Source organism: Halichondria panicea, chromosome 13 (genome assembly GCF_963675165.1).
Source record: "Halichondria panicea chromosome 13, odHalPani1.1, whole genome shotgun sequence".
In the NCBI taxonomy this organism is placed as follows: Eukaryota; Metazoa; Porifera; class Demospongiae; order Suberitida; family Halichondriidae; genus Halichondria; species Halichondria panicea.
In genome coordinates, this window is record NC_087389.1 from 6,156,783 (window position 1) to 6,183,379 (window position 26,597).

A 26,597-nucleotide genomic window follows, 5' to 3' on the forward strand; every position below is an offset into this window, starting at 1 on the left:
AACTTATTTTGCACAAAAGAACATTACAGAACTATACACAGAGACTGAGTGGTCATCAAGTTGAGTGCACAAATAAACACATGCACGTCTATACTATACTATATAATCTAAATTTCTGTCAGTAAAATAAAGAGGTACGTCTTCTTCCACTACGACAGCCAATTGCTCAATCATCTTCAGATCCTCCTTGCTTGTCTTTAGAGTGAAGTTACGAGCCATCTGTGCATGCATGCACACGGGTTCAAAGTACATATATTATTTGGACATGACTACACAGTTACACTACAAAAAAAATTAATCAATTTAACAATTTTTTTAATGGTCAAAACAATTGAAACTGAGGTGACATTTATTAATGTAGCTTTAACGAAGTACAAAAAGCGTCAATTCAACTTTTATGTAATAATTATAACAACTATTTAAAAATACTTATAAGTATTAATGTATAAATGTAGTTTTAACATTATTATTGCTAGGTTAAAACTATGTGTTTTATTGTCAAATCTACTTAAGCCATACATTAAAACAACCATTAAGAAAATACTTATTATAATAAATAAGACTCATTATAGCTAAATAAATTCCTAAAACAACGATTTACAAATGAATCGGTATAACAATTATTATTCAATTCAATAAATAACATGTTAATACAAAAATAGTGATAGGAAACGTTCGTGACAACTGAGTGAGACAATGGTATACAATGTTAAATTAGAAGGACAGTTTTAAATTAATTAGCCCAAGGAATAGTTCTTCTTGGTGTAACATACTGGACTCACAAGTATAGCAGACCGATCACTCTTGACCACGCAGAGTCCACCTATAATAGTAAATACATCATTGTTATTGATATTAATTATTACCGTGTATTATCAATCACCGAGAGGATATCCAACAATGACGCCACTTCTATCCATTCGTCTGTTTGTTTCGTTTGTTCTCGCATGTCAAGCTTGCCAGTTTAAGGAATTTCTGTAGGAAAAAGTATATGCTTAGAGGTATATTGACAGTGACAGTGTTCACCAGAAAACTAGACACTTTATGTCTGTCCCTCACCTCTCACAGAAGTATCATCATCCACTTGGTGTAGTCACAGTCATACCTATTAAAGCCTTATAATTATACTGTTGAGAACATTTCATGTCTGTCCCTCACCTCTCACAGAACTAAAAGTATCATCATCCACTTGGTGTAGTCAGTCATACCTATTAAAGTCTTATAATTATACTGTTGAGAACACTTCATGTCTGTCCCTCACCTCTCACAGAAGTATCATCACAGTCAGATTTATAGCAGCAAATGTCCAGCATAATATAGAAAGGATAATCGTCTTCTCTTTTCTTGGAGCACATGGTTTCACAGCTCTAGATCTACTGAGCATGCGCAATCTTAGACTTAGCATAGCCACGCCCACAATTTCATTTTAGTTTCTAGGTCCTCTAATATCTATGGTTCTATGCAAACTTGTACATTTCCTTACAATGTTCATGACTGTATATAATTTCACATCACTCATGCTATTATAAATGGATTGTTAAAAATATTGATTGTATATAATTATATGTGTGCCTGTGTTAGAACAAATATTATTATTGTTAAATCTAAATTTATATATTGTATTCTAACATGCTGCATGATAGAGTTTCAAATATAATTTAATCAAAATGAGTTTGTTAGTTTGATTTAAGATATCAATAATAGATTCTATGTAAATTATTGTAGAAATAAAAGACATTGTGTGATTCTACAATATTTTAAGTTAAAACCACATATACTGATTATTTTAACGTTGTCTTTTTATTTTACTAAATATTAAGTTGATTCAACTGTTTAAGAATAGTGTTAAAACGACTATGCAATGTAGTTTCAAACAAAATTGTTTGCAGTGTAGTTGCATAAAGTGTGTACAGTGGAACCTCTGAATAACAGATAAGTTGGTGCAGGACTGGGTTTTGTCTGTTATTTGGATGTGTCATGCATGGTCTTTATTGGGGGGGGGTTAATTGGTCCATAATATAGAAATAATAATGTGCGGTAATCGTGGCTGCAAGTACATCAGTTGGTATACAGGAATGCATGCTCCGCTATAATAGAGGGGTCCGCTACTCAGAGAGTACGTTATAAAAGGTTCCACTGTATTGTGGTAAACAGACCACATCAATATACCAGTGACAATCAAATCCTGACTTACTTCCACCAGCAGTAGTTTCAGTTCCAATTCAGCAAGTCTTTTCCCTATAATAAAAAACGAAATTGATAAGTATATAATTATATGCACTGTAAATAGATTAAAAGCAATATATACAGGCAACAGTCATTAATCCCCTCAGTCTGGGACCAACCATAACATTGTCTGGGTCCAAACCCAAATGGCAGCAGTGAGAAGGGATGCTGCTGTGGTCCATCCTTTCTCATCCACCTCTCTGGCTTGAACTTTGATGGCTCATCATACAGTTTGTCATTATTGGAAGCCGTGTAACTCGCGTATACCAAATTCACCTGTGCTTTAAAAATCAGTCTATAATTATAAGCCGACTTTGACTCACCCCAGCAGGTACATGGTAACCATGGATGACGGCATCCTCACTCAGAACACGGTTGAGGCTATTTACTGCTCCCCTCACTCTGCACACAGTCATGTGCAAAAAATTAATAATGATGACTCATTATATATAGGTACTCTCCATGCAACATGCACATTATAGGTACAGTTGACACAATACTCATAGGTACCTGAAGCCTTCTTTGATGCATCCTCTGAGGTACGGCATTGCCTCTAGGTCCTGAGCTGTGGGAGGTCGCTCCCCCACCACACTCTGTATCTCCTGATAGAGCCGCTCCTGGACCTCAGGGTTCTTAGCCAACTCAAACAGGAGATACGTGGACTGATAGGCAGTCTAAGCTCAAATAAAAACATCATGTGAAACCAACAGAATGCAATTCTCTATATATAGTTACCGTGTGGACCCCAGCGGTGAACATTGAAGCTGATAATGCTATAGCTACTTCAGTGGTCAACTTCTTTTCTCTCAGCCATTGCTCCAGCATCCCCTGTAATTCACTGCTCTCACCTCTCTCCAGCTTCTCCTGTAACCTGTTGGCGTACTTGCTACTATGAACATAGGTCCCCTGAAAACAATGCATAACTGAAACAACATAATATTATTGATATTAACACAAACTTGCATGTAAAGCGTCCATATAGAAGTGGTACAGATTGTTCTTGTAGAGTTTGTACAGAGGCAGCTCATACGCCAACCTTCCCATACCCTCGAAAGTCTGATTCACATTGTCAAGGAATTTGATGTCATCCTCCTTTGGATTATTCAGTAGGTCTAGATCAGCACCAAACACAAACTTCCCAGTCGCTGCAATTAGCATGCAGCTATGTAGATTAACACGTAACGCATGACAAAACTGTAATACAATTACAGTAGACTCTCGCTAATCCAGCTCTCTGAAGTATGGTCACCTCGCTACCGGTCGTTTCGCTTGGCACGGATTACTAGCTTGATCTTTACTTCACAAAACTCGCCCTGAAATGCGGCCACTCGCTATTCCTTATACTGACCAGTACTGGTTGCCCCAAACTTTCTTATGCATATTTAGTACGGCCAGATATGACGTTTTTGGGTGTGGTTTGGCAGATAAAAGGATTACACTTAATTAAATAGAGAGCATAATTATAATGATTCATTATCCTCGAGACAGAACCGCATTATTATTCGAGGTATATAGGGACCACTTTTTTAGCCGTGGCTATTTTCTGAAATGCAGCCACCTCCTACCTCGCCTCGAATGCACTGTCCCAAGGGGGACGAGAGTCTATTGTATTACTATATACGTAGATTAATTCCTACCTTCCATAGTAACTTTTCGAGAGAGTAGAGTGAAATCCTCAATCAAACCATCTTCACTTCTTATCTTTCTCAGGTGGTCAGAGAATCGAGTGTAGATAGGGTTCAGGCCCTCAATGTAGCTGTTCACATTCCGGGGCAGTACTTGCTTGCTGATTGCAACACGATCTCGCTTCCAATCTTCCCCCTCGCTGCAATAGGTATATAGTTTAACACTGTGGTGTGAATCGGCCACGTATAGTACGTACAAACAAGCATAGGGAAATGTTATAATTCTCTATACTGAAATCACTTGAATAATCCAGCTGGTGTTCCATGCTGGTCAAAAAACCATTTCATCTTTGGACTAAACAACTTGTCTCTCTGTGGATATTTCCCTTCAGCTCTGAGCACCTCCTCCAGTGCATCAGGGTGCGCCACTATCACCATGGGACCAACTCCTGCATCGGCATGCCGGAACTAAGAATGAAAGTTACATGCATGCATTGTATTGTGACCGGGCTGTGACATTAATATTTTATTAATATTTAGTAGTCTAGTAGATCTATAGACCAGTAAATGTAATAATTAACCTGGTAAAGTCATTTTCATGATTTCTCCATATTTCTTGAATCCTTTGTCGTAGAAATCGGCAAGATTTTCACCACTCTTCCTAGCCTTGGCTATATCTAGAAAATTCCCCAGCAATGGCAGAGGCTTGGGTCCTGGGATTGAGTTGAATGGTTTGGCTTGTTGTGGTCTTGTAGCAGCTTGTTGCTTGGAATGTGAGCTTGTAGACACACACCTCACAGCAAGCCTGGTGCGGGTTGGCATGGGCCATTGCCTGAGAAAGGACAGCATTTTGAGCCAGCTCTTATTTTTTGCTTAGTGGTAATTATTATCACAAGAGGTCAAAAAAACCACTATTGTAAAGAGTTCATGCATGTAATATAAATAGCTTGTATATCCCTTTCCTTGCCGTTCGTGAAAATCTGGAACAGGAGCGTCTTTAGGTCGATCAATTAGTGTGGATCCGGCCTCACCACGCCTCCATGTCATTCTATTAGTCTAGATCCGGCTAGCAATTCTAGCTGGGACTCCCAGTTCTAGCTTGTTAGCTACACACAGCACCGCTCAACTATTCTCTACCCCATTATCTAGCTAAATCTGGTCCAACTAGACAGCAGACACAGCTAGTTAATTCAGTAAAGCCAGGGGTAGCCCTACTTCTACGGTTGTTCAGTACTATACTATACCCACGGTAACAATTCCTCTGGGCTGGGCTAACTAGTTGAGCCACGCCTCCCAATTCTCAAGGCTAGGTACATGTCTCTGTCTAGCTGCTTCTTCAGCTTCTTGCTCAGTTTTGTGGCTTAGAGAAAGGCCAGCTACTCAGGGGGAAGAGTCGAGATGAAAGTCTGGCAGCCAGGTGACGTCCAAACGGTCAGTTATTCGTTCCACCAACTTTTTAATCTAGTCTAGTCCTGCTTGCACTGCTACTACTACTGCTACTCTTCCTACTACTACTGCTACTCTTCCTAGCTAGTCAAAGGTTTCTTTTTTTTTTTTTTTTTTTAACTACATATGCACAAAGAGACATCAAAGCTTACATCAAAGGACACAGATTTTTAGCCTACTTGACTGATAAGGCCGTTACCTAGACTACAGTTTGTTTGTCAGGGAGGAGCTCACATACAACTTCATCTAATTCATCATAACGATTCGTTACCGTTGTTGTAATTTCTACAACAGATTGCCAAGGAAAGAGATACATGTGCAACATCATTATATAGTGTGTATGCATGTGCAAAACCACAATGTCATACATGCATGTGCAAAACCACAATGTCATACATGCATGTACACATGCACCACACAAGTATAGTTCTTTGCCTGAGACTTATACTAACTTGATTTATGTTATAGGTGCTAAGTGGCCGATTATTGTATTACAACATCATGTGCCGGCATACGTTGTTACAAATATACCGTATACTACGTATAGCAGGTTACTTTTGTATGGTGGTATATATACTTCGTACTGAAGAGAATCATACAAAAATTAAAACTACGAAATTATTCTACCGCTAGATTCAATTGAAATATACAAAAATTTGCCACAAAAAAAAAATTACCTGCTATTCGGTAACCCTGCACTGCATACAACGAACAGATTGATACTAAAATGACAGAATTTTAGTTCCCTGCTATAACAAATTAATTTCTGTCGGTAAAATAAAGAGGCACGTCCTCCTTTACTATGACGACCAATTGCTCAACCATTTTCAGGTCCTCCTTGCTTGTTTTTAGAGTGAAGTTACGAACCATCTGTGCATGCATGCATGGGTTCAAAGAGACATGAGCCATGACTTACAACATTATAGTTACAGTATTGCGGTGAACAGTTTACAAGCAGACAATACACGGATACCACAAAGTTCTGACTTACTTCAATCAGCAATAGTTTCATTTCCAATTCTGCAAATCTTTTCCCTATAGACATGCATAATTATTATGATAAGCAACATTCAAACAGTCTACGTAGGACCCACCATAGCAATTTCTAGGTCCAAACCCAAACGGCAGTATTGAGAAGGGATGCTGCTGTGGTCCATCCTTTCTCATCCACCTCTCTGGCTTGAACTTTGATGGCTCCTCAAATAGTTTGTCATTATTGGAGGCCGTGTGACTCGAGTAGAGAAAAGTCACCTGCATGTACAGTGGTTAAAGAATTATTAAAAATCAAAAGCCGACTTTGACTCACCCCGGCAGGTACATGGTAACCATGGATGACGGCATCCTCATTCAGAACACGGAGGACACTGTTTCCAACTCTCCTGACTCTGCACAATAATTAATCATGGAGCAGATGAGGGGATGGAGCGTCGTACTAGTGCGGATTCACTATAATTATATCCTCTAACCACATTTACTTGTTTGTAATGTGCTATATAAATGTTGTGTGGCTGATTTAATAATTCACGAATAATGTATATACATAAGTTATAGCATAATTATATAGAATCCACGTAGTAAGACGCTCCTAGTATATAATGTACCCTGCACTCTGACGAGTATATAATAGTTGTATGCATGTATTGGATTTGGACTACCGAGGACAGTTCTATGTATTCCCCGAGGGAATACATATATAGAACTGCATGCACGAGGTAGTACAAACTATAGTACTCAGGGTGTCATACAGGGGGAGGGGAAAGGGGGGATATCCCCCCTAGCCCCCCCCCCTTTTTTGCATTCAGGTACTAGTTGTATGACTGAGTGTCCTACTATACAGGTACTATAGTTGTATGACTGAGTGTCCTACTATAACAGGGTATTGAAATAACAGTTGACTCTTTTTTTAGCAAAATGTTTTGGTTACTTTTCTTATCTCCCCCTCTACTTAAAAATCCTGTATGACACCCTGGACTACTAGTAATCACTCTTTGCCCTGCCGAGCACTGCACTGTGTATGTTTTGTTTTTGACAAACCACATTTACAATTTCGGACGCCTGCACAAAAATGTGCTTTCCTAATTTTAGAATTTTTGTCACGGTATAAAAGAGAGGGTCCTTAGGTAGAGCACATCATGTTATACAAGCACCCTTATATACCTGAAGCACTCCTTGATGCATCCTCTGAGGTAGGGCATTGCCTCTAGGTCCTGAGCTGTGGAAGGTCGCTCTCTCACCACACTCTGTATCTCCTGGTAGAGCCGCTCCTGGACCTCAGGGTTCCTAGCCAACTCAAACAGGAGGTACGTGGACTGATAGGCAGTCTGAATACAAACATGTGAAACAACAAGAATGCAATACCTATATATGCATGGATATACCGTGTGGACCCCGGCGATAAGCATTCCTGATGATAATACCACAGCTTCTTTAGTAGACATCTTCTTCTCACTCAGCCATTGCTCCAGCATCCCCTGTACATCACTGCTCTCACCTCTCTCTAGCTTCTCCTGCAACCTGTTGGCGTACTTGCTGCTATGATCATAGGTCCCCTGAAAATAATGTATATGCATAACTGAAACAACATAATTATTGATATTAACACAAACTTGTATAGCATCCATGTAGAAGTGGTACAGATTGTTTTTGTAGATCTTGTACAGAGGAAGCTCATACGCCAACCTTCCCATTCCCTCGAAATACTGGTTGACATTATCGAGGAATTTGATATCCTCCTCATTCGGATTAACCAGCAGATCCATATCAGCATCAAACACAAACTTCCCAGTTGCTGAAAGTATGCAGTGTGTATATATACGGCATCAGGAGCACATGGATGTGAGTATATAGATGAGCTCCACTATAATGTGTTAGTTTAGAGGATCCCATAAATACTATAGATTCATACAAACCTTCCATAGTTAATTTCCTAGAGAGTGGAGTGAAATCCTCAATCAAACCATCATCACTTCTTATCTTTCTCAGATGGTCAGAGAATCGAGTGTAGATAGGGTTCAGGCCCTCAATGTAGCTGTTCACATTCCGGGGCAGTACTTGCTTGCTAGCTGCAACACGCTTTCGCTTCCAGTCTTCTCCCTCACTTCTGTTTTGTAGAATAAAGTGGTTGGAAATCATCTTGAAACGACCCTGTTGTAGATATAAGCATTCATTTGGGGAATTTTTTCTTACTGAAACATTCCAGCTGGTGTTCCATGCTGGTCCATAAACCATTTCATCTTTGGACTAAACAACTTGTCTCTCTGTGGATATTTCCCTTCAGCTCTGAGTACCTCCTCCAGTACATCAGGGTCCGCCACTATCACCATGGGACCAACACCTGTACATTACTAGAATGTTTTACGAGCATCACACGTACGCGAACATAGCGAGCATTGACGCATAATATAAAGTCGCAAAACCTTAATCAGTACTGCATGGCATGCAATAGTTAGACAAATGGTCAATTTGTATGCATGCTGATTTCGCTCACCTCGCAAAAGGTTTTTCACCAGAAACTATTCTAGTAAACTTTTAGTGAACTTAATCAGGAGCATGCAGATGAGGGAGGGGATGGAGCGCCTTACTATGAATATAGTATTGCAGATTCATTTTCAGGCACTAAGTTTTCACGGATTGCCCAGACTAAACATTTCGAGGATAGAGGTTAAAATAACCACACCCCTACAGTAATACCGGATGCTCCAATTTTCGAGGCACTAAATTTTCGTATTTCTGGGTCAATCCTCGAAAACCTCGATAATAACAAGCTACGTATAGGATTATAACGAACGAACGTTTACATTACGTTAACCTGGTAAAGTCATTTTCATGATTTCTCCATATTTCTTGAATCCTTTGTCGTAGAACTCGGCAAGATTTTCGCCACTCTTCCTAACCTTGGCTATATCTAGAAAATTCCCCAGTAATGGCAGAGGCTTGGGTCCTGGGATTGAGTTGAATGGTTTGGCTTGTTGTGGTCTTGTAGCAGCTTGTTGCTTGGAATGTGAGCTTGTAGTCACACACCTCACAGCAAGCCTGGTGGTTGGCATGGACCATTGCTTGAGAAAGGACAGCATTTTGAGCCAGCACCTCTGCTGAGTTGTTTATATAGCCACAAAGAGGTCAAAAACCACTCTTGTATTGACGTATTGCATGTGCAAAACCACATCAAATGTATTTTATTAACATGTGACTGTATAGTCATAATTATATAAGTGCATGGATTTATAAGATCAAGTTGTGACTGTGAGGTAAAAAAAATTTTATCTCTCCCACTACCGAGAGTAGGTCCATGCATGCGGCACAAAAATAATTTATGAGTATATAGGCCTTAACAAACTGAATCACTGTATACGTAGCTAACACACATGCAGAGCAATAACTCAGGCTAAAGAATTCAAACGACATTAATTATAGCTATTTTCTGTCCGTAAAATAGAGGGGAACGTCCTCATCCACTGTCACAGACACGTTGTCAATCATCTTCAGGTCGTCCTTGCTTGTCTTTAGAGTGAAGTTACGAGCCATCTGTGCATGCATGCATGGGTTCAAAGAGACATTACGATCAGATAAAAGAGCAATGCATGTGGCCCATGGTAGTACTATACGATCAGATAAAAGAGCAATGCATGTGGCTTATGGTAGTACTATAGGTTAGCCTCCTTCTCAAGGCCTAAACAATTAGTCAACTCTCTTAGCGGCCTGGAATCGAGGCTATACTATAGGTATGAATTATTGAGTTTTAAAGCAGACGATAAACCAACTTACTTCAACCAGCAGTAGTTTTATTTCCAATACAGCAAATCTTTCCCTATATTAATTATAATCGTATATGATGTGATAATTATAGTGTCACATGCAATCCGGTAATTATGATAAGCAACGTTCAGTCTGGGACCCACCATAGCATTGTCTGGGTCCAAACCCAAATGGCAGTAGTGAGAAGGGATGCTGCTGTGGTCCATCCTTTCTCATCCACCTCTCTGGCTTGAACTTTGATGGCTCATCAAATATTTGTTCGTGCCTTGCAGCCGTGTAAATTGAGGAAAACAAAGTCACGTGTACATGTTAGAAGAATGGAATAATTATTAGCAAGCTTTAATTGACTCACCCCGGCAGGCACATAGTAACCATGGATGACGGCATCCTTTTTCAGAACACGGGCGAGGAGATTAGTAACTGTCCTGACTCTACAGAAAATGATGTACATAACTGCATGGGAAGTACATGAAGAAAAGTGCCTCAGAAGAGCCGTATAATCTGGTTAGTAAGCGCATGCGCCGATAGGGAAAAGAGCAGGCCTCTATGCATCTATTATTCAGGTGCGCTTATAGAGATTAACCACGCCCATAAAGTCCATGACGTTTCAATGAAGCAAATCTCCATTAGCTAGCTCGATCGTTTGTCTGCAGAGGTCTATAGTTATATCTGACAGCAGTAACACAACTACCGGTATAGTTGTATATAGACTTAAGGTTAGGGTATTATGGTCACTCATGAATATTCATGATTTAATTATGTCAGTTTTTCTCTTTTGCAGGTTCAAAGAAGTCGCTGTACTTATTATTGTACGATTATCAACTCTATTGCTATTGTTTTGTGTAAGAACGCCATGATTATGAAGATGCATGAATGAGAAAAGCGGGCATCAAAACCACAAGTATATAGACTATTTTTTGCGTCAATTTATAAGCAGTAAGCACTTTTAGCAAGCTTTATTGGTATCTATACGTAGCTAAGTACCTTCCAGAGGGCCAGACGAAGAGATATTTGTTGTAAAACTTCATACCGGCGAGTAAAAGCTAAGAGTAGACGGTAAGTATCTAAAATACCCTTGATCTCCCGATAAACAGGAGGCTAGCTCCAACCAGATAGACTTTTTTCAAAATTTCTCTTCGCCTGGCCCTGCCCCTACCTATCTTTCTTTAGAGTCCACAGTTGGAGATTCCCGGGTTTATCCATGCTAAGAATTGATGCAAGAAAACTCTAGTACAACTTGTCTGATGCTCCACTAAAAACATAGCGATAATGATATTCATACTCCATAAATATCGCGGGGGCGAAACACAATACCCTAACCTTAAAGAAGTGTGGAGACCAGTTGTTAGGCGGAGAACTATGCACCTTCTATCAAGGCTCTTGGTCTGCTAACCAGTATGCGCCTATTAGTTGGTGTGCGCTTATTAACCAGATTATACGGTATACTATACTATGGGACCCATTGTTAAGCAAAGTGTCTTGTTATACTAGTCAAGCTTCGAGGGCGAGGTTTGCACATGCGCACTCTATAGTATCTAGACACAGTTTGGAGGTGTCTATGAGATTTTCCCTCAGCCACTTGTAAATATAATTAATTATACTCTCGCTACGCTTGGGATACTAAATCAGTGCCTTCTGGCTTCTATATACCTCAAAACAGTGTCTAACTATTATTCTGGTTCATCAGCAAGTGGCAAAAGTTATATACACTCACCTCAGGCTCTCCTTGATGCATCCTCCGAGGTACGGCATTGCCTCTAGGTCCTGAGCTGTGGGAGGTCGCTCCCCCACCACACTCTGTATCTCCTGGTAGAGCCGCTCCTGGACCTCAGGGTTCTTTGCCAACTCAAACAGGAGGAACGTGGACTGATAGGCAGTCTGAATACAAATAAAAACATAATGACTGATATGAAACACAAGAATGCAGGTACAGTTACCGTGTGAACCCCAGCAGTGAGCATTGCTGATGACATTACCACAGCTTCTTCAGTGGTAATCTTCTTCTCTCTCAGTCATTGCTCCAGCATCCCCTGTACTTCACTGCTCTCACCTCTCTCCAGCTTCTCCTGTAACCTGTTGGCGTACTTGCCACCATGTGACAAGCACCCCTGGAAAGTTTGTATGTTCACAGAAGGATTCGGGATTTTGTGGGAGTGTATGGGTTCCAAATAATTTCTTTGGGACATAATTATAGTGCTTACGCGTAAAGCATCCAAGTAGAAGTGGTACAGATTATTCTTGTAGATCTTGTACAGAGGCAGCTCATACGCCAACCTTCCTACACCCTCGAAAAACTGATTGACCTTATCGAGGAATTTGAGGTCTTCTTCTTTTGGATTAACCAACAGATCAAGATCAGCATCAAACACAAACTTCCCAGTCGCTGCAAGCATGCAGTATATAAATATAGTCACACGACAAAGCTACAATAAACATAAATAAAAGGATCCCGTGCATGAACAGATTCCTACCTTCCATTGTAAGTTTTCGAGAGAGTGGAGTGAAATCCTCAATCAAATCATCTTCACTTCTTATCTTTCTCAGGTGGTCAGAGAATCGAGTGTAGATAGGGTTCAGGCCCTCAATGTAGCTGTTCACATTCCGGGGCAGTGCTTGCTTGCTGACTGCAGCGCGATCTCTCTTCCAGTCTTCTCCCTCACTGCAGTAAAACTAGGTATGGTTTGGTTTACTTTGGGGCCGGATCAATTTGAACCGATGTAAATGAATGTTAGCATACACTTTGGTCCCATTCACTGGGAGCCGGGCACATGTGCGATCATGGTGACATTGTGTGAGGTGTGAGGATGTCGGTTAATCTGACGGAGGAGTTAATTACAGCGCAAGAAAAAATATTCCACTTTGCAGTTGCGTTCAATCTGAGCTGGCGCTTACCGTACAGTGGGTAAATGTTTATGATTTTCGTAGCATGTATACCGCAAACATTTGTATTATTGCATAGCTACTTGCATTCCGCAAACAGTCATTCCGCGAAAGTTTATACCCTCAAAATAAATCTATAGTAGAATATCTTGGTCTCGGTACATCTGCATCTAGACAGCTATACAATGCAGTCATGTTCATGACGTCGCAAAATAATTGGTTTATAAGCGGCAGTTCGTTTGTTATAAAGACCCGAGCGTTCAGCTATGATGGCACTGTAATTACATCAACTACGGTACTATATATACAGCAATTGGTCTCTGTTTTACTCACTTAGAAAACGTAGCTGGTATTCCATGCTGGTCACTGAACCATTTCATCTTAGGACTAAACAACTTGTCTCTCTGTGGATATTTCCCTTCAGCTCTGAGTACCTCCTCCAGTACATCAGGGTCCGCCACTATCACCATGGGACCAACACCTGCATCGGCATGCCAGAACTCAGTATGTATACTGTGTGACTGTTTACCGTACATATAGCAATTCTTTTAACCTGGTAAAGTAATCTTCATAATTTCTCCAAACTTCTTAAATCCTCTGTCATAAAACTCCCAGAAAGGTTCACCACTCTTCCTAACCTTGGATATCTCCAGCAGATTCCCCAGTAATGGCAGAGGCTTGGGTCCTGGGATTGAGTTGAATGGTTTGGCTTGTTGTGGTCTTATAGCAGCTTGTTGCTTGGAATGTGAGCTTGTAGTCACACACCTCACAGCAAGCCTGGTGGTTGGGAGCCTTTGCTTGAGAAAAGACAGCATTATAATTTTAGCATAGGTGATTAGGCCAAAGTCAGCGGAATGTCCGAATGAGGCAATTATAGTTAGATCTAATTGAAAACACACCCCTGATTTTCTCAATAAGCGGAACTGTATTTTTCACAAAAATTAATGTTGCAATGCTCGAAAGAGCATGTGCACTGAAGTAACAAACAGATGGTGGGTTGGTAAGTCTTTGCATGCTCCAACTAGCTGGGGGTGGGGCTCAATCTGTGCTATCTTTAACAGTTGGGTCCTGCACTACTTCTCATTACACCTCTTTTTTTATGCAGACACTCGATCCCCTATTTAACTATCAACCTGCATGTGTTTCTATACGCATTTGAATGAGGCTTTCGAAGGACAAGGTTATAGATCTACATACATGCATGTAGTTTTACATGTAGTAATCTTCTTTTAGTGCCTCCACATTGGGCTCTTTTTGGAAAGCTGCCACATTCCAAGCGTGAGGGCCTGAGAAATTGACTAAAGCGCCGAGAATAAAAGCAATGTCCATTTTTGGCCGGGCGGTAAAGATCATTACATTAAGTTTTGCATAACCACATTTTCATCACCACACGCAGAGTAATAACAGAGGCCTTAAACCGACAAGAGTCCCTGCTAATTTCTGTCTGTAAAATAAAGGGGAACGTCCTCATCCACTGTCACAGCCACGTTGTCAATCATCTTCAGATCCTCCTTGCTTGTCTTTAGAGTGAAGTTACGAGCCAACTGTGCATGCATGCATGCGTTCAAAGGGAGCGATGACTTCACATGCAGTTGGTTGCATGCAGTTATTGTGGTATTTGATTGAAGGCATCAATTATATATAGACAACTTACTTCAATCAGCAATAGTTTCAATTCCAATTCAGCAAATCTTTTCCCTAATAAAAAGACAGTACAGTCGAGACGAACACTGCTCAAAATTTATAAGAGAACTAGTGCAAGGTAAATAACAACCACGCCCACCATTCAAACACATATTTTTGGGATGAGGGGCGATTAAGCAACGTTTTAGTCTGGGACCAACCATCTGGGTCCAAAACCGAATGGCATCAGTGAGAAGGGATGCTGCTGTGGTCCATCCTTTCTCATCCACCTCTCTGGCTTGAACTTTGATGGCTCATCAAACATTTTGTTATTATTGGAGGCCGTGTAACTCGAGTAGAGAAAAGTCACCTGTATGTGGTTAAAAATATATAAGCCGACTTTGACTCACCCCAGCAGGTACATGGTAACCATGGATGACGGCATCCTCATTCAGAACACGGAGGACACTGTGTCCAACTGTCCTGACTCTGCACAATAATTAATCAGCTAAAATGCCTATAATATGTACCCTTGCTGCAAATACTCTCACATGCAGCCACAGTCACACTTACCTGAAGCTCTCCTTGATGCATCCTCTGAGGTACGGCATTGCCTCTAGGTCCTGAGCTGTGGGAGGTCTCTCCCCCATCACACTCTGTATCTCCTGGTAGAGCCGCTCCTGGACCTCGGGGTTCTTAGCCAACTCAAACAGGAGGAATACTGTCTGATAAGCAGTCTGTCTTGACTGATGTGAAACCACAAGAATGCAGATACATGCATACCGTGTGGACACCAGAAGTGATCATTCCTGATGACATTGCCACAGCTTCCTCAGTGGTAATCTTCTTCTCTCTCAGCCATTGCTCCAGCATCCCCTGTACTTCACTGCTCTCACCTCTCTCCAGCTTCTCCTGCAACCTGTTGGCGTGCTTGTGACCATGTGACAAGCACCCCTGCAAAGTTTGTGTTTCTTTCAGGATTTTATAAAAGTTGGTGAAAATGTGGGTTCCAAATAATTATGAAGCGTGTGATGGACAGGGTGCAATTACTTGGCTCCAAGCGGGTGGCATATCATGCAGAACATTAATTTTTAGCGGGTGAAAATGCACTGAAATAAATGCAGATATAATATAAATTATACATCACTGAAGTAGCTGTTGTTCTTTGGGCCTTGATACAACATTATACAAGAGCACATAAAAGAGAGAGAGCGTGTAACTTCCGTCTGCTACAGTACGGGCAGAATCCAAAACCACTACTATAAATAGAACTATGGTCACGTGGGATTACATTCCATGCACATGCAGCAGTGAGCGATTTCAAGTATTTATAGTAGAGGTTTTGGATTCTGCCCGTACTGTAGCAGATGCGTAAGTTACACGGTCTCTCTCTTTTATGCGCTCTTGCGTTATATTGACATAGAAGTGTTGTGCTTACGTGTACAGCATCCATGAAGAAGTGGTACAGATTGTTCTTGTAGATCTTGTACAGAGGAAGCTCATACGCCAACCTTCCGACAGCCTCAAAAAACTGATCGACCTTATCGAGGAATTTGAGGTCTTCTTCTTTCGGATTAACCAACAGATCCATATATCAGCATCAAACACAAACTTTCCAGTCGCTGCAAGCATGCAGTGTATAAATATAGTCACACGACAAAAGCTGCAAATGAAAGGATCCCGTGCATGAACAGATTCCTACCTTCCATAGTAAGTTTTCGAGAGAGTGGAGTGAAATCCTCAATCAAACCATCTTCACTTCTTATCTTTCTCAGGTGGTCAGAGAATCGAGTGTGATAGATAGGGTTCAGGCCCTCAATGTAGCTGTTCACATTCCGGGGCAGTGCTTGCTTGCTAATTGCAACGCGACCTTTCTTCCAGCCCTCTCCCTCACTGTAGTGAAACTAGGTATGGGTTGGGTTTATTTTGGGGCTGTATCCAGGTGGTCAGAGAATCGAGTGTGATAGATAGGGTTCAGGCCCTCAATGTAGCTGTTCACATTCCGGGGCAGTGCTTGCTTGCTAATTGCAACGCGACCTTTCTTCCAGCCCTCTCCCTCACTGTAGTGAAACTAGGTATGGGTTGGGTTTATTTTGGGGCCGTATCAATTTGAACCGATATAAATGAATGGCATACACTTTGGTCCCATTCCAGAGGAGGTACGACAGGCGAGGTGCAGCTCAAGTAATTAGCCTTTGATTGAGCAATAATTATTCGCCCACTCCCCGCCCTATATGTTTTTGCCGAGTGTATAGTCAGAGGCTAGTGCTAATTGCTTGAGCTGCACCGCGCCTGTTGGACCTCCTTTGGTCCCATTCACTGGGAGCCGGGCAAATGTGCGATCATGGTGACAGTGCATGAGGATGTCGGTTAATCTAACGGGGAGTTCAATACTGATGTAATTACAGCGCAAGAACAAATATTTCATTCGCAGTGGCGCATTTTAGAACCCTAAAAAAATAGCTGAGGTGGCGCTATCGTATAGCAGGTATATTCGAGGGTATCAGAGGAGTAGGAAGATGTTTTTGTAAGGGGGTGCTGAGGTGGCCAGAGGCCACTGATAAATCTGGGGGTCCAGGGGCTTGCCCCTGGAAAATTTTGGCATTCTATTCCCGGATATAAATTCTGAGCAAATTTGGTATAAAATTATCAGTATCAAAATTTGCCAAAATAATTAATTCTATGTGATGTTTAGCTATACCTGGATAAATTGTTCTGCTATTATAGAGTATGAAATTTAATCTACATTGTGTCATTATTTTTACTACATTTATAAGAGATATCTACGATGTGGTTCATCTAGCTGACCTTTGTACTGTGTACGTAACTATGCTAGTATATAGCTAGCTCAGTAATAGCTCTGACTACTAGCTAGCTAGCTAGCTATTCTGAACTTCATGGAGCAAGTAGGTAAGGTATAGCTTGAGATAAGGGGGTGCTCCAGCACCCTGAGCACCCGTGCTTCCTACGCCACTGGGGTATATAACTCATAGCAGATATGTATAGCTATACTGCAAAAACGCTGCTATTCCGTGAAAATAAAACCTTTCTAACAGTCAGCGAAAGGTTTTACCCTCGAAATATACGGTACGCATCACTTGGAGTGGCCTAAAAAGCATTATTACAGCATCCGTTGGAACTTCAACTATACATAGCAATTGGGGAAATGTTACATGCCTCAATTTTTACTCACTTAGCAAGCCCAGCTGGTATTCCATGCTGGTCAAAAAACCATTTCACCTTTGGACTAAACAACTTGTCTCTCTGTGGATATTTCCCTTCAGCTCTGAGTACCTCCTCCAGTACATCAGGGTCCGCCACTATCACCATGGGACCAACACCTGCATCGGCATGCCGGAACTAGATCTATAATAATATGTCAAATTTCTGTGTATTAATTACTGTTTAGCAATTCTTTTAACCTGGTAAAGTAATCTTCATGATTTCTCCATATTCCTTGAATTTTCTGTCATAGAACTCCCAAAGAGGTTCACCACTCTTCCTAACCTTGGATATCTCCAGCAGATTCCCTAGCAATGGCAGAGGCTTGGGTCCTGGGATTGAGTTGAATGGTTTGGCTTGTTGTGGTCTTGTAGCAGCTTGTTGCTTGGAATGTGAGCTTGTAGTCACACACCTCACAGCAAGCCTGGTGGTTGGCATGGGCCTTTGCTTGAGAAAGGAAAGCATTTTTGAGCCAGCTCTCTATTTTTGCTGAGTTTTTCAAGAGGTATAATTATATAGCCTATAATCATCGCATGTGCATCATACATAATTAAATTTAGATATAATCTAGATCTATACACTGTAAAAAATGATGTGTGGTTTTGACGCAGAGTGCGTGGCTATTGTGGCAAACGTGCGTTTTTTCGTGCGTTTTTCCTGATAGTTGCCACAATAGTCACGCACTTGCGTCAAAACCACACACCATTTTTTACAGTGTATGCAAAACCACATGTATACACAACATCAACACCGTGCAAGTGCAGTATAGAGTGTATACACGTCTAGTCAAAATATAGTGCATGTAGAAAAACTTCTATAACGAGTGCAGTGCTGACTCTATATAACGTGAGCGCATGACTACTGTGATGTCAGCTAATAACGGCATGGGGATACTCTGGAAGTTGTCCTGACATCTCTACAACCTAATTCTACTTAATATTGTTATTCCATTTACTTGCAAGCTAGGAGATTTATTATTTAAGGTGGTGGGAGTGTTCCTCTCAGGTTATTTTTATATTTTTATACCACCAATTATTCGAACTTGGATTTTAGCTGTCAGTATAAGTGCGGTTGTGTAGTAAGAACTACAACTACCTCAGAGATATCTGATTCGATTAAGTCCATATCTGATGTTGATGTTAATGCTTTTTCGGTGAAGAGAAAATACAAGACCATTAAATCGTCCCAAATAAGTAAGTGGTGGTTTGTTGTTCGTGGCGATGAAATGAAGCTAAAAATACTCGAGGATAAATGGTTGCTAATTGAACAAGCTAGGTGGAAGATAGAGCCACTATATCGCTTTAGCGATCCACCAGATAAGGCATTTGGAACACATGCTCAAGATGTCAATGTAGATCCATCGCTGGACCCTCCTGAGGAGGAGGATCATGTTCATGATGTTACTGATCAGGGTTCACAGGCCCAAAATGACAATGTAGACCAATCGCTGGAACCTACTGAGGATCAAAACAACTCACAACCACCTCCTCCCAGGGCACCTCATTTTTTAGAGATCAATTAGGCATGCAGCATCACATGGAGGGTGAAAACTCTCAACCCAGTAATTTTTGTAACAGGCATGATCAGTTCACCATTATTTATTACAATTGTAGAAGCCTTCTGCCAAAATTTGACGAACTTCTTGCTGTATGCCAATCATTTAGCCCTGATGTTGTCTGTCTCGTGGAAACTTGGTTATGTAAAGACATTGAAGATAGAGAATTATTTATTCCTAATTATTATTTTGTACGTCAAGATAGAAATAGACATGGTGGTGGCGTTGCTATGTACATTCACAATAGTGTTAAATATTCAGTTTTACTTACAGCACCGCCAGGTCTGGAGTTTTTATTAGTCTCCCTTCTCAGGAACCATCTTAAACTAAGTCTTGGAGTTTTTTACCGTCCACCGTCATCATCAAATTCTATTTTTAATACTTTATCAAATGTTTTACTTTCTATACACCAGTCCTTTTTATCCAATTTAGTTATTGTTGGTGACTTTAATGTTAATTTTAATCCAATTCATTACCTGTACTCCCACTTGTTAAGTTTTATGAGTAATTATTCACTGTCACAAATTGTTAACTTCCCAACTCATTTTAGTAATCTTAATCAGTCATCTACTATCGATTTAGTCCTTGTCTCGAAGCCAACCAATATCAAATACTGCAATGCGATTCCAGAACTAGCAAACTCTGACCATCTGGGACTTTCACTTTCACTCTCTATCTGTGAACCACTGCTCAACAGGGAAAATATTATCAAAAGGAAAATCTGGCAATATTCGGCAGCAGACTTTGATCGTGCTAATGAGCTCTTGGACATGATAGACTGGGAAGAAGAACTAAATCCTAATGATATTAACTCCAGTGTACTCGCCTGGCAATCACTATTCCTGCAGATTATGGAACTCAGTATTCCATGTAGAACTATCAAGGTGAAAAGTAAAACCCCATGGATCAATAGAGAAATTATTAAAGGGATAACTAGGAGGAACACTTACTTTCACAGAGCTAAATCGTCTAACTGTCATAGGGATAAGGAGAAATACAGAGTTCAGAGAAATAGTGTGGTGGCAATGATTAGGAAAAGCAAGAACAAATTTTTCTCCCAATTGAATACCAAGGATAAAAAAGTATTCTGGAAGACTGTGAAAACCCTAAATGGGAGAACTTGTTCTATTCCTACCCTTGAAGAGAGTGGCACAACTATAGACCAAGCAACTTGCAAAGCTGAAGCTTTTAATAAATTCTTCCACTCTTGTTACAATCGTAACTGCCCTCCCTTACAGGCTAACAACTCCATGGAGCAATTTGGCAACATGATCCCTTCTGGGTGTCCTGAAGAGTTACTGTGCACTGAAGAGGAAGTATTTAAAGACCTTACCAAACTTGTAATTGGAAAATCTATGGGTTGTGATGGCGTAGCTGCTAAGATGCTAAAGAGCACTGCTGCAAGTATTAGTGCCCCACTCACGTCTCTTTTCAATTCCTCTATCTCGACTGGATGTTTTCCGGCAGCCTGGAAGATGGCTAGAGTTGTTCCTGTACTGAAGGGAGGCAACCCCGCTCATGTTAGCAACTATAGACCAATTTCGATACTTCCTACAATAAGCAAAATTTTAGAGAAACACGTTAAGTCTCTTTGTCAGGAACACCTGTGCGACCAGGCACCTATATCTCCAAGGCAGTGGGGCTTCATGTCATCACGCTCATCTATCTCAGCCCTAATACAGGTGATAGAAGACTGGAGTAGAGCCCTGGATCAAGGTCAAGAAGTATGCGTAGTTTTCTTTGATATCAAAAAGGCATTCGATACTGTCCCCCATGTCAATCTTCTGAAACATCTACAGTCACTTAATTTTAACAAATATTTACTAAACTGGGTGCATAGCTACTTACTGGAGAGGAAACAGTTTGTGGGTATTGATGGCAGTAACTCAGACAGCTTACATGTTCTCTCAGGTGTGCCCCAAGGTTCGGTTTTGGGTCCACTATTGTTCATTACGTACATAAACCAAGTCACAGATGTTATTTCTCAAGACAGTAAGCTAAATATGTTTGCTGATGACATGGCCTTATACAGAGTTATCACATCTACTAATGACTACGTGAATCTTCAAAAGGACATTTCTAAAGTCTCAAATTTTTTGAACACTAAATTATTAGAATTTAATCTTGGCAAGTGTAAGTTTATGTCCGTTTCTAAGAAAACATCGCGCTCATTGAAGGCTCCAACTCTACTTCTAAATGGTTATGTACTGCAGCAGGTTTCTAACTACAAGTATTTAGGAATTACCATATCGGCTGACTTGAGCTGGCACACTCACATCAATACGATTTGTAATAAAACAAGGAAGTTGATAGGTCTCCTACATCGCAGGTTCTCTGAGAATTCTTCTCCAACAACACTGTTAAAGTTGTATACATCGTTCGTGAGACCACATCTGGAATACGCATCCTCTGTATGGAACCCATTTCACAAGTGTGAAATAAACAATTTAGAAAAAGTCCAGAGATTTGCTATGAGAGTCTGTCTGAAGAAATGGAATTTGAAAAGTGAAGAATTACTCACCTTGACCAGGCTTCCTTCTCTGCAGCTGAGGCGCCTTGCTGCGGTGCTTTGCCACCTTTTCAAAATACTACACAATCTAACTGACTTCCCAAACAACCCAGCAACCAAGAGAAATATGACGTACAGTAGTAGAACTGTTAACTGTTTTACTCTGGTCCCCTACCAATGTAGAACATCCTTTTACAAATTCTCATTTTTTCCGCATGCAATCACAATATGGAATAGGCTGGTTAGCCACAAGGACTTTACTTTAGTAGACTGTACTAGTATAAGTTCATTTAAGTCTCATCTGTATTCACATCTAGTTGACATGTTGTAACTATTAAAGCGTATGTTATAGGACTCACTTCACCCTAGCTTTGTAGCTATTTGTGTATCCTTGCAATTAATTGCTAAATCTTTCATAAAAAAAAAAAAAAAAAAAAAAAAAAAAAAAAAAAAAAGTAATGTGCATAGTGCTTACTTTTAGTTGTGTTAATTAACTCATTTCCTGTGGTTAACTTTACTTCCTGTATTGTACTTTTCTGTTATTGTGGTTTCTGTTCGTTAGTAGGTTCTTTCTGTATAGTTGTTCTTTGTTCCCTTTGTGCCTAGCTATAGGGGCCCGCTCCAGGCGGCTCTTTGTGTATGGGAGCCTCTGCTCCACTGCCTTTTGTCTTGTACATACTAATACCTTTGTTCTTGTGCATTTTATCAGTTGTTGAATACGATTTCACTAAACTCAAATGTCTGCATGAACCTGCGACATAACAATTGGCGACGAGGATTACAACGGCAACCAAACCAAGTACTACCCCATGGCTCATCTCTCAATCGGCACTATTGGCTCCTTCCAACCCAGCACGGAGGATTGGAAAGTGTATACAGAGCGACTTCAACTCTTTTTTTGTCGCTAACAGCATTGATGACGCAGACATACGTCGTGCAACACTTCTCACCGTGTGCGGACCGTCAACGTATGGACTCGTCCGTGATCTACTTGCTCCCGCAGCTCCTACCGAAAAAACATTCGAAGAACTTGTTGCTCTGGTTCAGGAACACCAGCAGCCTACACCCTCACCCATCGTCGAGAGGTACACCTTCTTTACAAGAGTACAACACTCAGGAGAGACGATCAATGACTATGTGGCCCAGCTCCGCAAGATTGCTAAACACTGCCAGTTTGGCGAAACCCTCAACGACATGCTCCGAGACCGCATTGTTTGTGGATGTCGAGACAAGAAGCTCCAGTACAAGCTTTTGGCTGACCCTGCACTCACTTTTGACAGCGCTCTGGCTGTTGCAAAGGCATCGGAACTAGCTGATCGTGGCACCAGAAATCTCTCTGGACAGGACGCGTCTGTAAACCGTCTATTGGACAACCGTCGACACAAGCCTCCACTCCCTCGGGAGAAACCTCCCTCAATTGGCCCAACACAACCGTGTTTTCGTTGTGGTGCAGCTCATCCGGCAACTACGTGCAAGTTTCGCACAAGCACTTGTCACTACTGCAAGAAACAAGGGCATATCTCAAAGGTCTGCAGAAAGAGAACAAGAGACTCAAAAGCAGACAAAACTGCATCTAGATCTACTAACCAGCTGATTGGTTCTAATGATGATGATGAGGAGGACACAGATGAGTACAGCTTGTTCTACTCCTCCGCTGGCCGCACTCAGCCAATCACTGTACCTGTTACTCTCAATGGACTGGATACTACCATGGAAATTGACACAGGTGCAGCCCTCTCTGTGATGAATGAACACACGTACCGATCGCTGTGGCCTAAACGGAAGCCCCCTCTCAAACCCACTTCAATCCGACTCAAGACCTACACTGGTGAGCACATTGTGGTAAAGGGCATAATTCGTGTGCATGTTCTGTACCAAGCACAGCAGGCGGAATTGGATCTCCTTGTTGTCGCTGGCAAAGGACCCTCCTTGCTGGGACGAGACTGGCTGGAGAACCTAAGACTGGATTGGCAAAGCATTAAATACTCAACGACCGTGGCCGACGATCTCCAGGAGATCTTGGACAAGCATTCCACAGTGTTTGGGATTTGGGACCCGGGCATCTCGAAAATGAAGAGTCTCGCCCGATGTTTTGTATGGTGGCCCGGAATGGACAAAGCACTCAAAGAGAAAGTCAAGCTGTGTGACGCCTGCCAGCGAACCAGGAAACTCCCTCCAGTGGCACCGATTCAACCCTGGGAATGGCCAGAACGCCCCTGGGCTAGGCTGCACATCGACTACGCTGGCCCTCTTCTCGGACACATGTTCTTGGTCGTAGTAGACGCCCACTCGAAGTGGATGGAGGTGAAAGCTGTACGACACGCTACCACGGCTACTACCCTCACTGAACTCAGGTCGATCTTCGCGACTCACGGCATACCTGAATTGCTCGTGTCAGACAACGGATCAGTGTTCACCAGTGTTGAATTCAAGGACTTTGTAAAAACACAAGGAATTCGACACACTACCTCAGCACCATACCACCCCGCAACAAATGGATTGGCAGAACGAGCCGTCCAAACCTTCAAGGCTTACATGAAGAAAGCCCCTGATGCCCCACTCAGAGACAACCTATCTCAGTTTCTGTTTCAGTACAGAATGACGCCGCACTCCACAACAGGCATCTCCCCATCTGAGCTACTACTGAATCGCCGACCTCGCTCTAAGCTTGACCTAGCTATCCCGAACCTGACTCAGAAAGTTCGCGCAAAACAGCTGAAGCAAAAGATTGGTCATGATCAGCATGCTGTGGCTCGGAAGTTCGATGTTGGAGACAATGTCTATGTTTGTGATCTGCCCTCCAAGAAGGACTGGGTTCCCGGCACAATTGAAAGTACAGCTGGCCCTCTGTCTTTCAACGTTACCCTGATGACTGGTCAGACGTTTCGTCGACACGCAGATCATCTTCGCCCCCGCTCTACAGTCGAACAACAACCCCTGACTGATTGGACTGATATACCGGAACTAGATCATGATACCGAAACACCCGACTCGAACTCTGAACAATTACCACCACCACCAACTGGCTCGACACTAGCAACTCCAAGTGTTCGTCGGTCAGCTCGAGCGACAACCGCTCCAGACTACCTTGTGGACCATTACTAGTTTGTAGTGAGTTATTGAGTTATTTTATATGTTGCTGTAACGCTTCCATCTAGTAGGGGAGGAAGTGTAGTAATGTGCATAGTGCTTACTTTTAGTTGTGTTAATTAACTCATTTCCTGTGGTTAACTTTACTTCCTGTATTGTACTTTTCTGTTATTGTGGTTTCTGTTCGTTAGTAGGTTCTTTCTGTATAGTTGTTCTTTGTTCCCTTTGTGCCTAGCTATAGGGGCCCGCTCCAGGCGGCTCTTTGTGTATGGGAGCCTCTGCTCCACTGCCTTTTGTCTTGTACATACTAATACCTTTGTTCTTGTGCATTTTATCAGTTGTTGAATACGATTTCACTAAACTCAAATGTCTGCATGAACCTGCGACATAACAGGTTGTCCTCTCCTTTGCTATTGGAATTGTTGTGGGAATATTGTTCACTCGTTTTTGTAGGATATGCGTAAAAGGAATTCAACAAAGTAAGTCAACGAATAACCTGACATACAGATTAAGTGCATGTATACATGTACTTGTACGCTCATTGTAGGAAATCGTGGCACTCTATACTGCTGGTCATTCTTCTTATAATCGTGTTTGGCCTTGGAATTGGTATTCTTGTAGGCTACTGCTGCATGTGTGAAGAACAAGAAAGGTATGTTGGTTGTGTACTGATACAATTGCTTGTCTGCTAATACTCTAGACTAGCTTAACTCTTTTATAGCAATATTTTTGTTCTTGGTTACCTTACCAGGGGAGAGGGTAGGAAAACTCTTATTTACGCCTGGTACACAAGCTTCCGTATGACGCTATATAGAAACGCAGAAGAAAAAGTCAAAAGGATCAGTCAAAGATGAAGATCCAAAGGGGTGAGAGTGAGTCTTGAGACCAATGCATGATTTTATAGTCTTAAAGACATTTTTTCGTACTCTTCCCACCAAATTGTGACCATTTTTCTGTAAGAACTGCAGATTCTCGGTATTCCTGTCGGGGGGCTTATAGTGCATATATTTTTTGTGTAGAATACGTGTGCATGTGCAGTGTTTGAATAGCGCATATAGAGAGGCCATTGTTTCCAATCAGAGACTTCTGTGAATTAGATGTGCGCTGCAGAGCATTATCGTTATTCAATACCATGAATACCTTTACAAACGTTAATCAGCTTCATCGATAAAAAAACAACATCCACGTGCTTGAAAGTATAGTTCAAATTTTTTATGGTGTATACTAATGACTATCAGCCTAACTTTAACAGGATGGGGCAGAGGACGGAAACTATATGTCTCATTTGGAGGAATTGGTTGGTAGCTAAGTACTTGCGAGTGTCCTGTGTGGTGTTCAATGTAGTCAGCTGTTATCTATCTCAACAGAAGCTTTACTAATTAGGCCATATTCTTGCCCACGCATTTGACTACTTGTTGCAGTGAGTGATATTGTGTTATATATATAGAGTCATTCACTCACGAATGTAACGAGTGCAGTGCTGCATCTGCATGCAAGTTGCGCTGTGCTAATGCCTCTCGCCATGTGAACAGATAATGTTCGTGGTAAATATACGCTCCAAGTACTGAGTGAGAGGAGTTATTTCAAAAATGTGTCTATACTATACGTCAGTGGGGATCACATGACTTAGCAAGGCGCAGGCTTAGGTCCGACAGGCGCGGGGCAG

At 41.5% G+C, this 26,597-nt stretch overlaps 5 protein-coding genes and 2 long non-coding RNA genes across 22 annotated transcripts; 2 read left to right on the forward strand and 5 right to left on the reverse strand.

Annotated features, from left to right (window-relative positions):
• Positions 1 to 19: 19 nt before the first annotated feature.
• Positions 20 to 5,256, reverse strand: LOC135347052 (probable cytochrome P450 49a1). 2 transcript variants are annotated; one of them, XM_064544893.1, is made up of 10 exons: positions 4,433 to 5,256; positions 4,153 to 4,300; positions 3,864 to 4,051; positions 3,190 to 3,371; positions 2,962 to 3,132; positions 2,737 to 2,900; positions 2,550 to 2,628; positions 2,346 to 2,502; positions 2,195 to 2,238; positions 20 to 219 (listed from the first exon to the last, which is right to left on the reverse strand). In XM_064544893.1, exons 1-10 carry the CDS (start codon positions 4,698 to 4,700, stop codon positions 94 to 96), a joined length of 1,527 nt encoding a protein of 508 aa, XP_064400963.1. In that variant the 5' UTR covers positions 4,701 to 5,256; the 3' UTR covers positions 20 to 93. The 2 variants fall into 2 exon arrangements, with proteins under 2 accessions (XP_064400963.1, XP_064400964.1); XM_064544894.1 differs by having other exon boundaries at positions 4,153 to 4,319.
• LOC135347080 (uncharacterized) lies at positions 609 to 2,188 on the reverse strand. 2 transcript variants are annotated; one of them, XR_010398243.1, is made up of 5 exons: positions 1,262 to 2,188; positions 1,159 to 1,208; positions 1,060 to 1,105; positions 884 to 975; positions 609 to 823 (listed from the first exon to the last, which is right to left on the reverse strand). It is a non-coding gene; the product is annotated as an uncharacterized LOC135347080 (long non-coding RNA). The 2 variants fall into 2 exon arrangements; XR_010398242.1 differs by having other exon boundaries at positions 609 to 975.
• Positions 5,257 to 5,391: 135 nt separating the features above from the next.
• LOC135347054 (probable cytochrome P450 49a1) lies at positions 5,392 to 9,461 on the reverse strand. Its single transcript, XM_064544895.1, has 10 exons — positions 9,106 to 9,461; positions 8,484 to 8,631; positions 8,207 to 8,397; positions 7,904 to 8,085; positions 7,676 to 7,846; positions 7,455 to 7,618; positions 6,604 to 6,682; positions 6,392 to 6,548; positions 6,289 to 6,332; positions 5,392 to 6,167 (listed from the first exon to the last, which is right to left on the reverse strand). Exons 1-10 carry the CDS (start codon positions 9,368 to 9,370, stop codon positions 6,057 to 6,059), a joined length of 1,512 nt encoding a protein of 503 aa, XP_064400965.1. The 5' UTR covers positions 9,371 to 9,461; the 3' UTR covers positions 5,392 to 6,056.
• Positions 9,462 to 9,540: 79 nt separating this feature from the next.
• LOC135347090 (probable cytochrome P450 49a1) lies at positions 9,541 to 18,259 on the reverse strand. Of its 14 annotated transcripts, none has more exons than XM_064544966.1 (18): positions 17,978 to 18,259; positions 17,796 to 17,896; positions 16,258 to 16,615; positions 15,994 to 16,177; positions 15,339 to 15,509; positions 15,129 to 15,280; positions 14,966 to 15,044; positions 14,777 to 14,925; positions 14,587 to 14,630; positions 13,486 to 14,476; positions 13,266 to 13,413; positions 12,524 to 12,711; positions 12,254 to 12,435; positions 11,990 to 12,160; positions 11,767 to 11,930; positions 10,196 to 10,483; positions 10,062 to 10,104; positions 9,541 to 9,821 (listed from the first exon to the last, which is right to left on the reverse strand). In XM_064544966.1, the coding sequence occupies exons 4-9, from the start codon at positions 16,144 to 16,146 to the stop codon at positions 14,615 to 14,617; spliced, it is 720 nt and encodes a 239-aa protein (XP_064401036.1). In that variant the 5' UTR covers positions 16,147 to 16,177; positions 16,258 to 16,615; positions 17,796 to 17,896; positions 17,978 to 18,259; the 3' UTR covers positions 9,541 to 9,821; positions 10,062 to 10,104; positions 10,196 to 10,483; positions 11,767 to 11,930; positions 11,990 to 12,160; positions 12,254 to 12,435; positions 12,524 to 12,711; positions 13,266 to 13,413; positions 13,486 to 14,476; positions 14,587 to 14,614. The 14 variants fall into 14 exon arrangements, with proteins under 14 accessions (XP_064401036.1, XP_064401035.1, XP_064401027.1 ...); XM_064544965.1 differs by having other exon boundaries at positions 13,571 to 14,476; positions 15,129 to 15,292; XM_064544957.1 differs by having other exon boundaries at positions 15,129 to 15,292.
• Positions 9,711 to 12,025, reverse strand: LOC135346459 (probable cytochrome P450 49a1). Its single transcript, XM_064544079.1, has 4 exons — positions 11,990 to 12,025; positions 11,767 to 11,930; positions 10,405 to 10,483; positions 9,711 to 9,821 (listed from the first exon to the last, which is right to left on the reverse strand). The coding sequence occupies exons 1-4, from the start codon at positions 12,023 to 12,025 to the stop codon at positions 9,711 to 9,713; spliced, it is 390 nt and encodes a 129-aa protein (XP_064400149.1).
• A 336-nt stretch (positions 18,260 to 18,595) lies between the features above and the next one.
• Positions 18,596 to 26,143, forward strand: LOC135347091 (uncharacterized). The gene is made up of 4 exons (XR_010398256.1): positions 18,596 to 18,847; positions 25,326 to 25,410; positions 25,479 to 25,583; positions 25,683 to 26,143. It is a non-coding gene; the product is annotated as an uncharacterized LOC135347091 (long non-coding RNA).
• LOC135346421 (uncharacterized) lies at positions 22,481 to 25,298 on the forward strand. Its single transcript, XM_064544037.1, has 2 exons — positions 22,481 to 22,512; positions 22,618 to 25,298. Exons 1-2 carry the CDS (start codon positions 22,481 to 22,483, stop codon positions 24,944 to 24,946), a joined length of 2,361 nt encoding a protein of 786 aa, XP_064400107.1. The 3' UTR covers positions 24,947 to 25,298.
• Positions 26,144 to 26,597: the final 454 nt, after the last annotated feature.

What these genes read in the sequence shown, in the direction of transcription:
- LOC135347052 (XM_064544893.1), bottom strand. Translation starts at nt 4,700, where the DNA reads ATGCTGTCCTTTCTCAGGCAATGGCCCATGCCAACCCGCACCAGGCTT. An exon ending in TCACCGCTGGGGTCCACACG is followed by an intron (nt 2,901 to 2,961) that starts GTAACTATATAT and finishes ATTTGAGCTTAG; the next exon opens with ACTGCCTATCAGTCCACGTA. An exon ending in GTTACCATGTACCTGCTGGG is followed by an intron (nt 2,503 to 2,549) that starts GTGAGTCAAAGT and finishes TTTAAAGCACAG; the next exon opens with GTGAATTTGGTATACGCGAG.
- LOC135346421 (XM_064544037.1), top strand. Translation starts at nt 22,481, where the DNA reads ATGGGAGCCTCTGCTCCACTGCCTTTTGTCTT. An exon ending in GCTCCACTGCCTTTTGTCTT is followed by an intron (nt 22,513 to 22,617) that starts GTACATACTAAT and finishes ATTGGCGACGAG; the next exon opens with GATTACAACGGCAACCAAAC.
- LOC135347090 (XM_064544954.1), bottom strand. Translation starts at nt 13,747, where the DNA reads ATGCTGTCTTTTCTCAAGCAAAGGCTCCCAACCACCAGGCTTGCTGTG. An exon ending in TATGAAGATTACTTTACCAG is followed by an intron (nt 13,414 to 13,485) that starts GTTAAAAGAATT and finishes ATGCCGATGCAG; the next exon opens with GTGTTGGTCCCATGGTGATA. An exon ending in ATACCAGCTACGTTTTCTAA is followed by an intron (nt 12,712 to 13,265) that starts GTGAGTAAAACA and finishes GTTTTACTGCAG; the next exon opens with TGAGGGAGAAGACTGGAAGA.
- LOC135347054 (XM_064544895.1), bottom strand. Translation starts at nt 9,370, where the DNA reads ATGCTGTCCTTTCTCAAGCAATGGTCCATGCCAACCACCAGGCTTGCT. An exon ending in TCTACATGGATGCTATACAA is followed by an intron (nt 7,847 to 7,903) that starts GTTTGTGTTAAT and finishes CATTATTTTCAG; the next exon opens with GGGACCTATGATCATAGCAG. An exon ending in TGAAACTATTGCTGATTGAA is followed by an intron (nt 6,168 to 6,288) that starts GTAAGTCAGAAC and finishes ATGCATGCACAG; the next exon opens with ATGGTTCGTAACTTCACTCT.
- LOC135346459 (XM_064544079.1), bottom strand. Translation starts at nt 12,025, where the DNA reads ATGTCATCAGCAATGCTCACTGCTGGGGTTCACACG. An exon ending in TCACTGCTGGGGTTCACACG is followed by an intron (nt 11,931 to 11,989) that starts GTAACTGTACCT and finishes ATTTGTATTCAG; the next exon opens with ACTGCCTATCAGTCCACGTT. An exon ending in TGCATCAAGGAGAGCCTGAG is followed by an intron (nt 10,484 to 11,766) that starts GTGAGTGTATAT and finishes CATTTTCTGTAG; the next exon opens with AGTCAGGACAGTTACTAATC.